This window comes from Molothrus ater, chromosome 2, assembly GCF_012460135.2.
Source record: "Molothrus ater isolate BHLD 08-10-18 breed brown headed cowbird chromosome 2, BPBGC_Mater_1.1, whole genome shotgun sequence".
In the NCBI taxonomy this organism is placed as follows: Eukaryota; Metazoa; Chordata; class Aves; order Passeriformes; family Icteridae; genus Molothrus; species Molothrus ater.
In genome coordinates this window covers 4,384,310-4,398,612 of record NC_050479.2, presented here as the reverse complement: position 1 = coordinate 4,398,612, position 14,303 = coordinate 4,384,310, and the positions used below count along the sequence as shown (strand labels likewise).

At 42.8% G+C, this 14,303-nt stretch overlaps 1 protein-coding gene across 3 annotated transcripts in view; it reads left to right on the top strand.

Moving 5' to 3' along the window:
- Positions 1 to 10,162: 10,162 nt before the first annotated feature.
- The window catches only part of DSCAM (DS cell adhesion molecule), a 471,096-nt gene continuing 466,955 nt past the window's right edge, over positions 10,163 to 14,303 (top strand). Inside the window, exon 1 of one of the 3 annotated variants that reach the window (XM_054518617.1) lies at positions 10,163 to 10,963. In XM_054518617.1, coding sequence (XP_054374592.1) covers positions 10,921 to 10,963 — 43 coding nt within the window. In that variant the 5' untranslated portion in view covers positions 10,163 to 10,920. The remainder of the gene's footprint in view (positions 10,964 to 14,303) is intronic. The other 2 variants (XM_036381468.2, XM_036381451.2) reach the window with 2 other exon arrangements.

Genomic DNA, 14,303 nt, shown 5'->3' with positions numbered 1-14,303 from the left:
TTTTGCATTTTCCCACAAAGCTTTGCCAGCTCCCATCAGTCATGACCTGAAACAGCTGCTGAGCACCTTTTGCAAATTCCGAGGGCAGAGATTTCTCTGTGCCTTGGTCTATGATAATTATCTGGTAGGGCTTAAAGTGAGATCACCAAACTTCTTTTTCTACGTGTCGGGAAGAACATCTAAATACAGAATAACAATTAGAAAACCACTCCTTACAGTGAAGTCCTCAGTATGTGTATTAAAACTAACTGAAAAACAGAAGTTTAATTTAATGTCCAATGACAAAAGCTAACCTGCTATCATTTCAGTTCTAAACTGCCAGGAATCCAAAATTCATATGGAAAAAAGTGAAATTACTGTTTTTCTTATTTTGAAAAAAAAAAATTTATTGTCATTTGAACATGCCAGTTAAGAAACTGTATTGAAATTTTGAACTCATACAGCAGAATGTTTCAAATGTACTAAATTCAGCTTTTTCCCTAAAGGAGGTGTTATGTCAATTAACTTTTTGTTCAACCTTAAACTTCTACCTAAATATGAAAGTTAGTACAATTCAATAATTTGGTGCCTCAGCATCTAGCATATTCTATGAGGTTTTTTTCTTTAAATAAACCTATTTTGATAGAATATCTTCTTGATTATTTTATTGACTTGTAACTAATTAAGCATAGCTTTATTTTTCCATACTCATGTTTTGGACAATAGCAGGGAGGAATAGTAAGAAGTTATTTTTTCCACAGTGCAGGAAAGACAGGAGATGTTATGCAAGGCAGGTGAATCTTTTTAAGATTTCTGGCTTAACCTTCAGCTAAAAACTGCTTAAAGGTTATTGTGTTGTGGTCATATCATTTCAAAGAAGGAGATAGCAGAAACAGGACTCAGATGTTCAGGAGAGTGATGGGAGCAGGGAGGGATCCTGTGTGAGAGGAATGCCAGGTGGGGAGGGAGGAAACAGCCTGCATGGGGAAGAGATGAACCAGCAGGGATGTGATCCCTGTGGATGGAACAGGATGGAAAGTGCTCCCCTGATGGCTCTGGAGGCAAACATTGCCCCTCTGTGCCAGGGGCCAAAGTCCCTCCCTGCAGGGACTGTGGCCTGCACCCACCCACTCTGGGTGCTGAGGGCTGGGGAGCCACAGGGGGGTTTGCCTGGTCTGTGGTTTGGGACAATTATCCAAAATAGCAGAGGAAATGCATTTTTAACCTGCTTCCCTCCCCACCAAACTGCAGTCCTTTACAGGGAAGGCAGGAAAACTCTTTTATTTGCCCATTTTTTCTCTAGCACAGATGATATTGATGCTGTTTACTCAATAAACTTTATGAGCTCTTCAACTCAGAGAAAACCCAATTGTGGCAACTCCTAGTAAATGGAGGCTTTTTAAATGACCTACCATTACCTAAAAATCCATGTTGGTAGTTAAGAGATCACTTTTGCCAGGTGATTATACTTTAAAAAAGAAAGAAAAAGCTCATCTGTCCTGGGGTGACAAACCAGGACACCAACCAAACCCAAAAATTAGTCTCCAAGGGAATTAATAAGAAGTACCACAGCACCAGTCTGTGTTGGACCAGATCAGCTTCTCTGTAGAGAATTAAATTATTGATGATTTTACTACAGATCCATGAGGCTGACCTTGGCAGGGTCAACTACCACAGCAGGTGGGTCAGGACTGTGTCCTGTCAAATTTTGAGTAACTCCAAGGATGGACACTCTGTAGAATACCTCTGCCAGTGGTTTTTACCCTCACTAAAAAAGTAAATGTATTATTTACACAGATATAAAATCATATCTTTAAACGGAGCTGTGTGGTTTCTGTTTGTGCATTTCGCCTTTTTTCTATTCACTGAATTCCATCAAGAAGAGTCAGGCTCCAGCTTCTTTACCCCATCCCATCCACTGTTTTTACTCATTACTAAGATCCTCTTGAGCCTTCTCCAGTCCAAATAATCACAGATCTCTCAGCCTCTCCTCATGGGTGAGATTCTCCAATTCTTTAACCATTTTTGTGGTCCTTCACTTGACTCACTCCAGGGTATCTGAGTTTTCCTTGGTCTGAGGAGACCAGAAGTGGTACACAGTACTGCAGATGGGTTGTCACCAGTTGATGACATGACAATTTTGATTTTTTTTCCTTTAATACCAGTTCAGTGTATTGCTGTCACTCATATTTATCCAGGCTTTCATTTTAATCTGAAACCCTTCACAGGGCAGGATACCCCACTGTTTCTCTACCACATAATTCTCTGCTGCTGAAATTCTCCATAAAACATCCCTACCAAACTTCTTCCATGAAGTTCTTGGAGTTATTTTCCATCTCCAGCCAGCATATGAAATCCCACTCGTTTGCCAGACTAACAGCCAAGTGCTTTTCTGTTCTTGTAGAAGAATTTCCTCCCCAAAAAACAGGATCTCCATTAGCTGCCTTCAAATCTTGCCTGTGGGCTTGCTGCTATTTAAAACCTCAGCAACAGTTGGCTGCTTTGGACATTGCTCATCTCGCTTAATTTGAAGTGTTTATGGTGCAATTCACTGCAGCCTCTCCACATAATACTTGGAGGGAGAGGAATGGGAGCTTCCAAGGTGGGATTTCTGTTCTACCTTGGCCAGTCACTTTAAAGTGGGAGGAACCATCTTTTAAATGTGTTTTCTCCTCTTTTTAGTCTATTAAAGGAGACCAAAATAGATGGATAGAAGAGAGACAAGTTTTGTGTTTTCCTGCATGACTTAATCACTTGAAATCCACAGAGAATGTATCCATCTTATCTGTGAACTATTTCCATTGGTAAAACTTATATTAAAAATATATAAAAAACTTATATAAAAATAACTTCTGTATTTAAAAGTACAAATGCAGTTTCCTCCAGAGTCTTTTGTTTCTTTGGTCCATAAATAATGATAAGTAATAGAATATGCAATATAAAGTCAAATTTTTTTTTGTGCAATGGTGTATGAGAACACATTTTGTGGGTGCTAATGGCTACAAAGAGTGGACAGGCAAGAAAGGGTTAACAGAAGAGGAAGGGTCACAAATAATTTTTGGTGTTAAACTGAAAACCTTGAGTTACACCAGGGAGGAGGCAGAGCAGCACAGGGAAGAGCTGGAGCCAGCAGCTGGGTTTGGTGAAAGCTGCGGTGTGGGACGTGGCCATGAGGAGCTGGGCTGGGGGGAGATTGTCCTTGCAGAGAGAGGCTTGGGGTCAGAACAGTCTTTCCAACACCTGTGACCCAGCCCCATGAGTTGTCAGGAGTTTTTACTCTTGTTTATTCCATCCCCTCTCAAACTGGTCCCTCTTCACCAGAATAGGTGAAGGCTGAAAGCTTTCAGGCTCTTGCCCAAAAACTTTGTGAAGGTCTCCTCTGAGGGCCTCAAATGTTTATTTGCTCACACAACAGGGACAAAAACTTTAGATGGGAATAACACAGAGGCTCCACTTGTTGCACAGAATGGTATGAAGGAAAAAATCTCCTCTAGATTGTGTTTCTGAGACAAAGGATGGAGCACCCCTGCTGCAGATGTGTGAATGGGGCAGGTCTGGTTTCACTCTGTGCTCCTGAGTCTTGGGGCAGGCTGTGTGGAGAACCTACAGCAGCCTGCTCCAGCTCCTGCTGCATTATCCATGACAAAAGTTGGCAAAGGAAATATTTCCTGGGGTTCTCCAGGCTGCAGCCTCCTGGAGGAGCCAACAGGAGCTGGTGGTGCAGGACACACTTGTGGCCAAACCCTCTCGTGAAATCCAGACCCACAACTCAATGGAAGCAGGGGGAAAGGCAGATGGGAGGGCTGCTGTGGCCCCTCATGACCAAACACAGTTTATATCCCATTTTCATCCCATTTTAACTCCCCCCCTCCCATAGTAGGCTGTTGCTTGGCAACCCTGCATCCTTGCTCCACCGCTGCTCTGCGGTGCTGCTGCTCCCCTGCAGCCCCTCCTTTGCACCAGGCTTGGGCAGAGCCAGGCTCACACGTGCTCCCAGCAGCCTGCAAGCACACACATCATCTCCTCTTCAGAGCCTGCAGGTAGGTGGGAGTCAGGAAGATGAGAATGTGGAGGACACTGCATTGCCCGAGGCATGGAGAACTCTGCTCTTCCCGGTGCCTTCCTTGTATTGACTCTGGCCAGGGGGGTGTTGGCTCCCAATTGCTCAATTCTTGTTTTGTTTATGTGGTTGCTACTCCTCGTGAGCCACTGGCATCCAGAGTAGGTAATAGAAATCAGTATTTGGCTCAGGACCAGGGATAACCTTCTTCCCACATCAATACAGCCCTTTGTGGATTGCACTGTAACAATTATTAAAGAGAAGTCTGCAGAGCTTTGAAGCCATCATTAATTTGTTTTTTTAAAGCTTTGTTGAAATTGTGATATTCCTTCAAATTTCTTCTTTTCCTACCACTTCTCGATGAGAAGCAGTTGTGTGTATTTAGACATGCCTACATCCAAACCCAGAGGAGATCTAGATCTATTGCTAAAATGCTCTGACTCCTAACCCAAATAATGGAAAATCAGATTTAGAAATGAAATAGTCCTCTTGTCTCATCCCTTTCATGCTGCAAGGTTATGACATATACAGTGTGGCACAGCTGTTCTTATGATTTCAGTGTCTGTAATTCATTCCATCCTATCTTGGCATTGCAATTGTTTGATGCCAATTATTTAATGTCTTGTCTTTGTACACACATCAGACACACAAAGGGGTTCAGTTCACCTTTATTTGGAGGTTTTCAATGCATATCTCCAGTGCCATAATGCTTGGGGTGTCATGTTATGCTACTTCCTCTTGTGAGAACCAATTAGCACTGAGAGAAGCCTCTCTGCCCTTCTTCAAGCCCATGTTTTCACCCTGGACAGCTGCCTGAAGGGTTGTGAGATGTGTCCCCACCTTTCTTATTTACCTGTTTTACATGCCACCCTCCTCCCCTACCTTATTTCATGTGTTAGGAACAAACTTGTCTGTATGATGAGGTGAAAATTAAAAAAAAATAAATATATTTCTCCTGGCTTCTCCCCTCTGAAAGGAAATATTTTTCTTCTAGCTGACAGTCTTTTAAGGGGTGAGAATCTTACCTTCTCCATTTGTTTGCAAGGTGCAATGCAAAGAGAAGTCTACAGCATCAGAAAAATAATCACTACCCTGTGTTTTGATGATGTTGCTCAAAATAGAAAAATCTGTTATTCTCTGAAGAAAACATGAATCATACATGGGCTTTAAAATCCTTCCCACAGACTGGATTTTTCCATGCCTTTACTCTAGCATGGATTTCTAAGAAAGATCTTTGTCAGCTGCTCTCATCCTTCTCTCTAATAATTCCTAAACTTGCTGTCCAGTCTCAATCCATTTGCTTGCCAAGTTTAAGTAGAACATAATTAATTCATTGCTTTAATATGTGTATAAGAGTATAAACACTCACCTGGGAAAGAGAGAGAGAGAGACCAATCCCACTCCAAACTGTTGAAAAAAGCTGGAAAAATTCATAGACATCTGACTTAAGTCTTCAGTCTTCTGACCAAATATCCAGAGGAAATTCCTTTTCCCACTGATCCTGTGCTCACAGAAGCACCTAATGGGGAGAGCTTGTTCACATCTTCCAAATGCTACTGGAACCCCAGGAATGAGCTGCACCAGAGAAGAGTAACTTCAGGCAGGGTAAAAAAAAAAATTAAAAAATCCCCATTTTATGCTTTAAAGCTCAGTGTGTATTAAGCCATCCAGAGTGTTTTGAAAGCTGCTGCTTTAATTCACGAGCATATCAAGAGTGAATGGCTAATTGTGTGTGTACTGTAAGAACAGGTCATGCGAGAGAGCACATTTTTTTGCCAGATAACAATATTCCTACACATTATCAGCTTGGAGCAGTCAATGGCTTCAAATGAAGCAAATTGTAGTTATTCCCTTGCATTTTTGGGGTGGAATAGATAGGTATCAGCAGCACAGATGCTTTCACAAGTAGTTGCATGCAGATGATTGAGATTTTGTTTCTCCATCCTGAGCATTCCCAGATGCACAGTAACAAACAGAGCTTTTCAACTGGTATCTTCTTAACGGTACTTACAGAACCAGAAATTCCTTTTCCATTCTTAAGTGTGTCTCATGGAAAATATTTAATTTTTGCAGCTTGTCCTGATAAAAAATGGCTGACTGTGAGCTTATAGATATGAGCATTAGGCTTGGTAGCCAGTGAATATCAGAAGGTTTAGCGATTGGTTTTGACAAGCATTCAACATTTATCTGAATCTTTCCAGTATCAAATCGGGCATGAAGTCTTCTGAGGAAAACCTGTTCTCACAAGGCTTTTGATTCTCCTGTTTCCAGAGTGATGGAAGCTACTAAAAAACTTTCCCACTTCTGCTCCTCTTCCCTTCTTAACCCCCGGTCCTTTTATCCCTCTTTGAGTTTATCTCCCTTTATTATGGGTGCAGTGACAAAGCTTTAGTTTACCTGAAAATTTGGGGAAGAGTGGTTTAAACTTGTCATCTTTAAAACAGATATGAATCAGAGAGAAGATGGAGAATATTTCCCAGTTTGTTTCAGAAGATCGAGATTCGAATGCTTTGGACTATATTTCAGCCAAATATTCACAAATTCTTTGCATATTTTAATTAAAAAAGGATAAAAAAGTGCTTATTGAGCGATTCCAGGTTTTGTTTCTTTATTGTTATTATCTCAGAGGGGTATGTGCTTTCTTTGGTTTTGTTTTTAAACTGACTTGGACTACAATTTCTTTCTTAGCAGAACTGAAAAATTTCGGAATTTTATTAAAATGAAAATCATGACTAAATGTAGAACTAAGTGAGTTTTCTTAGTTTTAGCCCTCTGTGCTTACCTTTATCTAGTCTACAGGATAATAACTCATATTTTCCTTTCAAATTGCTATGCTGCAAGAAAATAGCCAAGAAAACTCCAGTCAGGGAAAGAGGTCAGTAACGAGGAGAGACAGAATGATTTAGAAACTGAGGGATGACTGAGCCAAGGTGTCATCTCTCCCAGAAACTGGGCTGATCATTTTCTTAGATTCTGATTTCAGGCATGTTCATTTTTTATTGTTTCCTTTCCCCAGGTCTTCTGACTGTTGGGAACTTCCTCTCTCACCACGCTTTCCCTTCACTTCCTCTCTACTTCCCTCCCATTCTTTCTTCCTTCAGGTGCTTTTAAAACCACTTTCAAAGCTGAAATTGCAAATGAGTTTTTTGCATTCTGAATGACAATGAGGGGCTCTGTTTGAATAGCTGAATGCTTCAATGGCAGACATTTGACTGAGTTCCCTAAAGCCCAAAGCCTATGAAACCATCCAAGATCTGAATAGAACCAATTACCAATTACAAGGAGCTGCTGCTCCTTGGAAGATTCTTTTGGGTTTTTTTTTTTAAGTCCCAATCAATGCAGACTTATTGTAGACAGACTATTTTATCTTTTTCTTTGAAGAAACAATTTCCCTGCAAGACTGGTTGTAGGCTATATCTGTCATCCAACAGATACATCATCTTCCAATGCAGGGATGTGAAAACTTGGATCCTTAATTTTCAACTTCATTTTTACAAAGGCTTTCCACGAGGCAGCTCTTACTTGTGTTGATCTGCTGTGGTCATTCCTTGGGTGTTTGCTCACTTAAGGTGAGGATATGATGCAGGTGCATTGCAAAATTGGTGTGCAGACCCCACCATGTAACACTTCACGTGGTTTTCAGAGGAGATAGTTCAACTGCAAGCTGATGACTGGGTGGGATGTGGTCAGACTGATCATGCTGGTGATGTTTCTGCATGTTCTTCATGCTGGTGGCTTGGAGGAGAGCTGGAATGTGCGTGGCCAGAACTGTCAGAAAAATGTTTGGTGCTCTGGATATCCCATTCGAACCAGATGGCTCAAACCCTTTAGGGTTTCAGTGAGGTCCTAATAGAAAATCTTCTCCTTGTGCCTCCTGCAGTACAGCGTGACCTGAAAAGTTGCCTGAGATGCATTCAGGGTGACCATCAGCTGATTTGAATTGTTGCTATATCTCTGTCAACTTCAGGACATCTTCTCATCAAGTTGTGTGGTAGCTGCAGAAAGCAAGGATGGTCAACCCAATACAGTCAACCAGCAGGTGGTCTAAACCCAGATTAAGAATTTGAGACTATTTTAAGATTCTTGATCCTTACAATTAAATCAACAACTTCAAAAGCTTTTTTTTTTTTTCTTTTTTTTTCTTTTTCCCAAAGAAGATATAGTTATATGCAGAGTTTAATTGAGATGCTGAATTTGTTTTAGGAAGAACTAAGTAATCTCAAGCCACTTAATCCAAGACATTGTATTTCAATCAAACAAACAATAACAAAAAAGCATAAATGGGGATTCTCCTTCATGACCTTGAGTAGCCTTGATTGCAGCTGAAGCCTGATCATGCTTGATTTTCCAGACTTGAAAAGTGGCATCCTGACTGATGCCATGTACTTTGCGTGGAAGTTATCAGATGGTTTTCTTTCTCCACTTTGACAGATTGTTGAATTTTAGTTTCAGCCAAGTCATTCCCTGAGCAGCAGGACCAGTGAACCCTGCTCTCATGCAAAATTGCATCCTGCCTTCCTCCTCCCCTCCTTAAACCCAGCTCAGGACAAGGATTATGCTGCTTAGTTGTTTGGCTTCTGTTAAAAAATGTTAAATATCCTCTGGAAGTTGGTCCCTTTGCCTTTTGGTGCCACTGAATAGTAAATTAAAGATTTATTCTTTTATTTTGCAGCTGCTGTGGTTGTTTTAAATGAACTGAAATGCACACAAGCTTGTTTGAGACAGTTCTACAGGAAGCAGAAATTTGCCAAGGGCTACCAGAGTTATGTAGATGAGTAAAGGAGGTAGAAATGTATAGGAAGGAGGTTTATTTATTCTGTCATTGTAGAATGTCTAGAACATTGTATCTCTTAAGCCCTAAACATGTTTCGGGCTTCAGAAGAGGAAACAAAGCAATTCTGAAAGAGCTGCCTGAACAAATCTGTCATGAACTTCTCCCAAATGCTCTCAAATCTATACTTAAACATTTCTGCTAGTCACCAGCTCTCTTCTAAACATATTAAAGGTTTGTTATTTTTAACAGAACTTCACTCCCAATAAAACCAAATTCCTCTCTTTTTCTTTCTTTTTTTTTTTTTTCTTTTTATTCTCTGCCAAGACATTTGCACTTCTCTCTTTAATTTTCGTTTAACTGCATCAGATTCTGTTTTCCCCTGAAAAGCTTCCCTGGTTGCCCACATCTTTTTTCTTAGCTGCAGCCATGACTCCCTGCCCAATGTTGGTCTCATCTCTCCTGCTTTCTCTTCAAGGCTTCAGTCTCTCCCGGCTGATAGCCCAGCCCAAATGGGATGCAGGGAACTGAGCTCTCTCCTGATGGCTTTCACTGTTTGGTTTTGTCAAGATTTAGAAAGAAGGGCCTTATACAACACCTCAGGGGTGTGTTCTGATCTGTCCTCTATGGCTTCAGAAACATCTCCAGGCAGATCTCCTTCCCTGCCCAGTTCTGCTGCTGCTGAGCTTCCTGCAGATGTCCATCCCAATGTCTTTCTGGAGGACGTCCTTTCCTGGATTTCATTGCAGTGCACAAGGCAGGGTGTTGGCAGCAGGGCAATGTCTGCTGCAATAAAGCATTTTCTTAAAAAAATATCGTCCCCCAAACGTGAAGTCATCCGTTGGTAACACACTGGGGATTCTGCAGGTTGAGATTCCTTATTGCTTTATTGTGTTTGCTTTTCATCTTACAGCTTAAATCCAGAGTTGCCCTAATGCTGTTATGTATTTCACAATATTGATTTTTTTTTCCTGTCTTCATTTAATGTTTTCCCCCCTTTTTTTCTTTTTCCTTTTCAGACCAACCTTCACATCACAGATGTGAAGAAAGAATAGGCAAGAAATTGCTTTTAGTTAGAGAGACTGTAATTTACTCTTTCACTACAGGAGGAGAAAAATGTCTCACCACAGAAAGAGACGCAGATGAAAGGCCAAATAGTATCTGGACCTGTGTAAGCACTGCAAGATGTGTGTGTGTATGTATTTTCCTTCAGTGGTGCACAGAATCCCAGTCAATTATTCGATGCACTCGCCTGTCTGGGCTGTGACCTTCTAGAAGGGCCCCCTCCTCCAGTCCCCCCACACGACTTGTCAACACATTAGTCATATACAACTCAGCTGATGCCAAACGGCCGCAGTTCAGCCAACTATTGAGAGGCTGCAAATTCTCCTGCTTTCTTCTATTGGTCTTGGGTTTTTCCACTGTGCGGACCTGGTGGTGCTTTAAGACTGCGGAGGGCTGGGGTTAGCGCTGGTCCCTGCGCCGCGCCGGGAGCCAGGGGAGGTGAGCAGCGGGCTCAGTGCGCTCCGAGCTGCGGAGAGCGAGCCAGGAGGGGAGCAGAGAGAGGAAAGAAGCAAGAGGAAGCAAGGAAGGAAGATGTGCCCGCCTGCCCGCCCGCCTGCCGCCGGGCCGAGGGGAGCCGTGTGAGGAGCAGCAGCAGCAGCAGCAGCAGGAGGAAGAAGAGGAGGAGGAGGAGGCGTGCGAGGAGCCGGCTCGCCGCGGCTCGGGGCCGGCCGCCGCTGCTGCCGCCGGGGATGCTGGTGTGGCCGCGCCGGAGGATTTTGTCACCTGTGGCCCTGCCCCCGCCGCCCTGCGGGCGCCTCCCCGAGCCAAGGACACACCTGGGCCCCGCCGCGCTCCCGCCCCCCGCCCCCGCCGCCGGCCGCCTCTTCCCCCGCCCGAGCGCCGGGCGAGTGTCGGCGGAGCCGCGGGGCTGCAGGCGGGGCTGAGCGCTCGCTGGGCGGACGAGCGGCCCCGCAGGCTCCGAGCAGCCACCAGCCGAGCCAGGCGGCGGCCGGACCCGGTGCGCGCTGCCTGCCAGCTCCGGCCCGGCCGTGGGCGCGGCGGGCGAGGGCGAGCCCGGAGCGGGGAGCGGGGGAGCGGCGGGGGCATGTGGATGTTGGCCGTCGCCTTGCTCCACAGCATCTCGCATGGTGAGCCCCGCCGCGGGCATCCCTTCCCCTTGTCCCCATCCTTCCCCTTCTTCTGGCGGCCGGGAAGGGGAGAGCGGGTCGCGGTGGTGGCTTTTGTGCCGGGAGCGTCGCGCCGGCTGCGGGGAGAAGGGCGAGGAGCGAGAGCGCCGTGATCGCTGAAAGTCGCTCACCTCGCAAAGTGACAGCCCGGAACCTCCGTGCCTGCCTCCTTCGGAATGAGACGGTGCTTGCAGAGGCGAGGAGGCAGAGAGGCGCTTTTTCTTTCTTTCTTTCTCATCTGGAAAAGTACCGAATTTTTGCCAAGTGCCGTAGAAATCCGTCAGAGCACACGGGGATGATTTGAAGGGCTTTCATCCTAAGCGGTCGCGTTGAGATATTGCTTCCTTTCGCATCTTTTTTTTTTTTTTTTTTAATTCGCCCTCTGCTTTCACCTTACGTTTTTACATATATTTAAGAAGTAGTATTTTAAATTTATTTAACTTTCATCATTTCTCCGTGAAGGTACCTGTTCCGAATTTTTTTTTTCCTCACTCATTTATGTAAAAATATGCACGGATAAGCATTACATCATCTGGAAAGGTTGAAGACTTTTAGTCAATTATAAAGTTAGGAAGGGAAATTAGAGTGGGGATAGAATAAGGGTAAACCTGTTATTCTTAAATTTATTTTTTTTTTCCTTCTGCCAACTCTTTGACTGACAAACATTTATTGCAGTTTCTGTGCGTTTTTAATAGTGGGTTGGGGTATTTTGGAACATTTAGATATATTTGATTGAAAACCATGGCATGTGTAAAAATATGCTTAAATTGCTTAAGTTTTATTAAAAATGCACGTTTAGCATTGCAGTTTTAAGGACAGAAAACAAATTATTCTGGGGTGCTAGCTATTCTATTGCACTGCCTCCTCCGATCCGAGAACGTAACATTGCCTGAAATGCTTTTCACCCTGCCAGATAAATCAGATTAAACACACAATTCTCGAAATAGGCAAAGCAGGTAGAGCAGGGAAAAGATTCCTTGTGTGGAATGAATGAGAGAGGAGCACAGGGCAAAGTGTGAGGATTCCTGAAGGATGGAAATAATTGAACCTCTGGCAGAGAGTGAGGGATGAATGCTGGATGAGGGTGCCTTCACATCTTCTTAAGTAGACACTGGATGAGAAAATGCATTGACAGGCATGGCTGGTCCAGTGTGAAGCGCTGGGGAGGGCAGAAATCAGGAGGTGAATCTTAAATGTGGGGATTTAGAGCGACCTTAAAAGCATTTTTTGTCTTCTGCGTGCCTCAGAATACGAAAGGATTGAAATCCCCCAAAGTGTAAACTTGGAAATTTTTTTTTTTGCATTTCTTTTGCCAGTAAGGAAACTGCAACAAGTTTTAACATTAAGAAATTATCTATTTATTTATTTATTTATTTATTTATTTATTTTTGACAGGCAGCAGCACTGTGCCTTTCTCTCTGTCCTCTCCAGCCAGATACCTTGGAGGGAGAGATTTGCTGTTAATAGGACAGAAAGAATCAGCCTGGAAGTGCGCTCTGACCAGGGCTATTCATTTAAAACTAGATTTGCATAGAAATGAACCCTGCTTCTCTCCAGAAATCATATTTTAAAAGAAAAAAAAAGCAGATTTTTTTTTCTACTGTACTGATGCTATAAATTCTATGTTCTTTCCTAGTTAGTCCTCCTTGCAAGGGTTTTTTGAAGAACACGATAATTTTTGCTTTATGAAGTCGAAGTATCATGAAAATCACTTCCATTTATTCCTTGATCTATGAAGTCAGCAGTAATTTCACTTTCAGTTTCCATGTGTTTTTGGATCACAGTCAAACCTGAATTTGTCTCCCAAAGAGTGAAGAGTGTAATGTGTACATGATAGATGCATCTGCATGGATTCTGTGCTGCCACACAGCAACATCTGTACATTTGTGACTCCAGGGGGACTAAATTAAATGGTTTTGTGTATAGTAATATTCTAAGATGTGAGCATTGTGAAAACATGTAGTGGGTGGTTCAATGATTCTTTGCAACTTAAAAAGTCTGTTTTTGGCATCATACTTGATGTCAAAATGCAGATTTTTAGGGTCTTCTAAAGGGAAATCTTGGAAGAAAATGGCACCTACATTCATGTTAAGACTGGATAAGATGGTTTTATTCATTGGTAACACTTATTAGGACTTATTAGGGCCATTTTATCAGAGTCAAGAGTCAGAGAATAATATTTTTAAAGGACTTCAGATTTTAATGCAGTGTCATATCAGATATGTATCTCTTTGAAGGAAATGACTGCATATATAAATAGATATGTCACGTACACATTTATTTTCATTATTCTATCTATAACTCCATCTCAACTCCATTGTGTGACAGGCAGGGCTCTTTTATGAGTGTATCTGGTGGTGGGGGGACAGGTTTCTGCTTGGCTTCTGCCATAGCCTTTTCTAACCCCTTATGGATCCACACCATGTTTGCTTAAAATACCACCACAGGTATAAGTGGTTTTCTAATGTGTGATTTTAACTTAAAAATGTGTAAGATTGATCATGTTTGTGTTGGTTTTGATTTTTTTTTCCTTTTTTCTTCTTTTTATTTCTGAGGGGATAAATAGGTTAAAAATAAACCCATAGGTTTAACTCTGCACTTGTAGTCTTGGGCTTAATTTCTGTTGGAGATAATGGAAACCATCTGAATAACAATAACAAGGTTGGCCCCCATATTTCCCTACAGTCACTCAGCACAATTACATTTTGTCAAATTAGATATGAGCAGTGTCACTGGGAAGGCTTTATGTTTGTGAAATAGCTTCCTTCTGGGGACAATAAAGTACTGACACGCTCTTCCATCCAATTAGTATTTCTGAAGCCTGAAACAAAAACCTCCCCAAATACCTGGTTAAAGTTTATGTATTTTGTGATGGTTTTAAACTCTGGTTGCTGTGAGTTCCTTAAGAATACAGGTAACTATTAACCATGAATGCACTGCAGCCCTGGAAAGTGCGTGGGATGATATAGACATCAGTGGGAGCTCTGCAGCTGAATTCACTACCTTGAAAGCCTGAGTCATGCAGTTCTAATCCTGAGCAAGGCTTTTGAGTTGCCTTTCAGGGTTACTCTACCTGCACCACCTTCCCTGCTACTCTGCCTGAGTATTCCAGAATGAGCAGCAGAAGTCTGCTGTAGCCTGGTTGTAATTAGTAAAGGGGCATTTCACTAATTACAGTTAGAGAAGGCAGGGGAGGCTCTGAGGGGAGAACGGCCTCCTTCAAAATCCTGCCTGTGATCAAGCTAGTTCAGGTGCTGCTTTCAGAAATGAGGATCTTTCAGTGTCACTCAGTGTCTGCTGT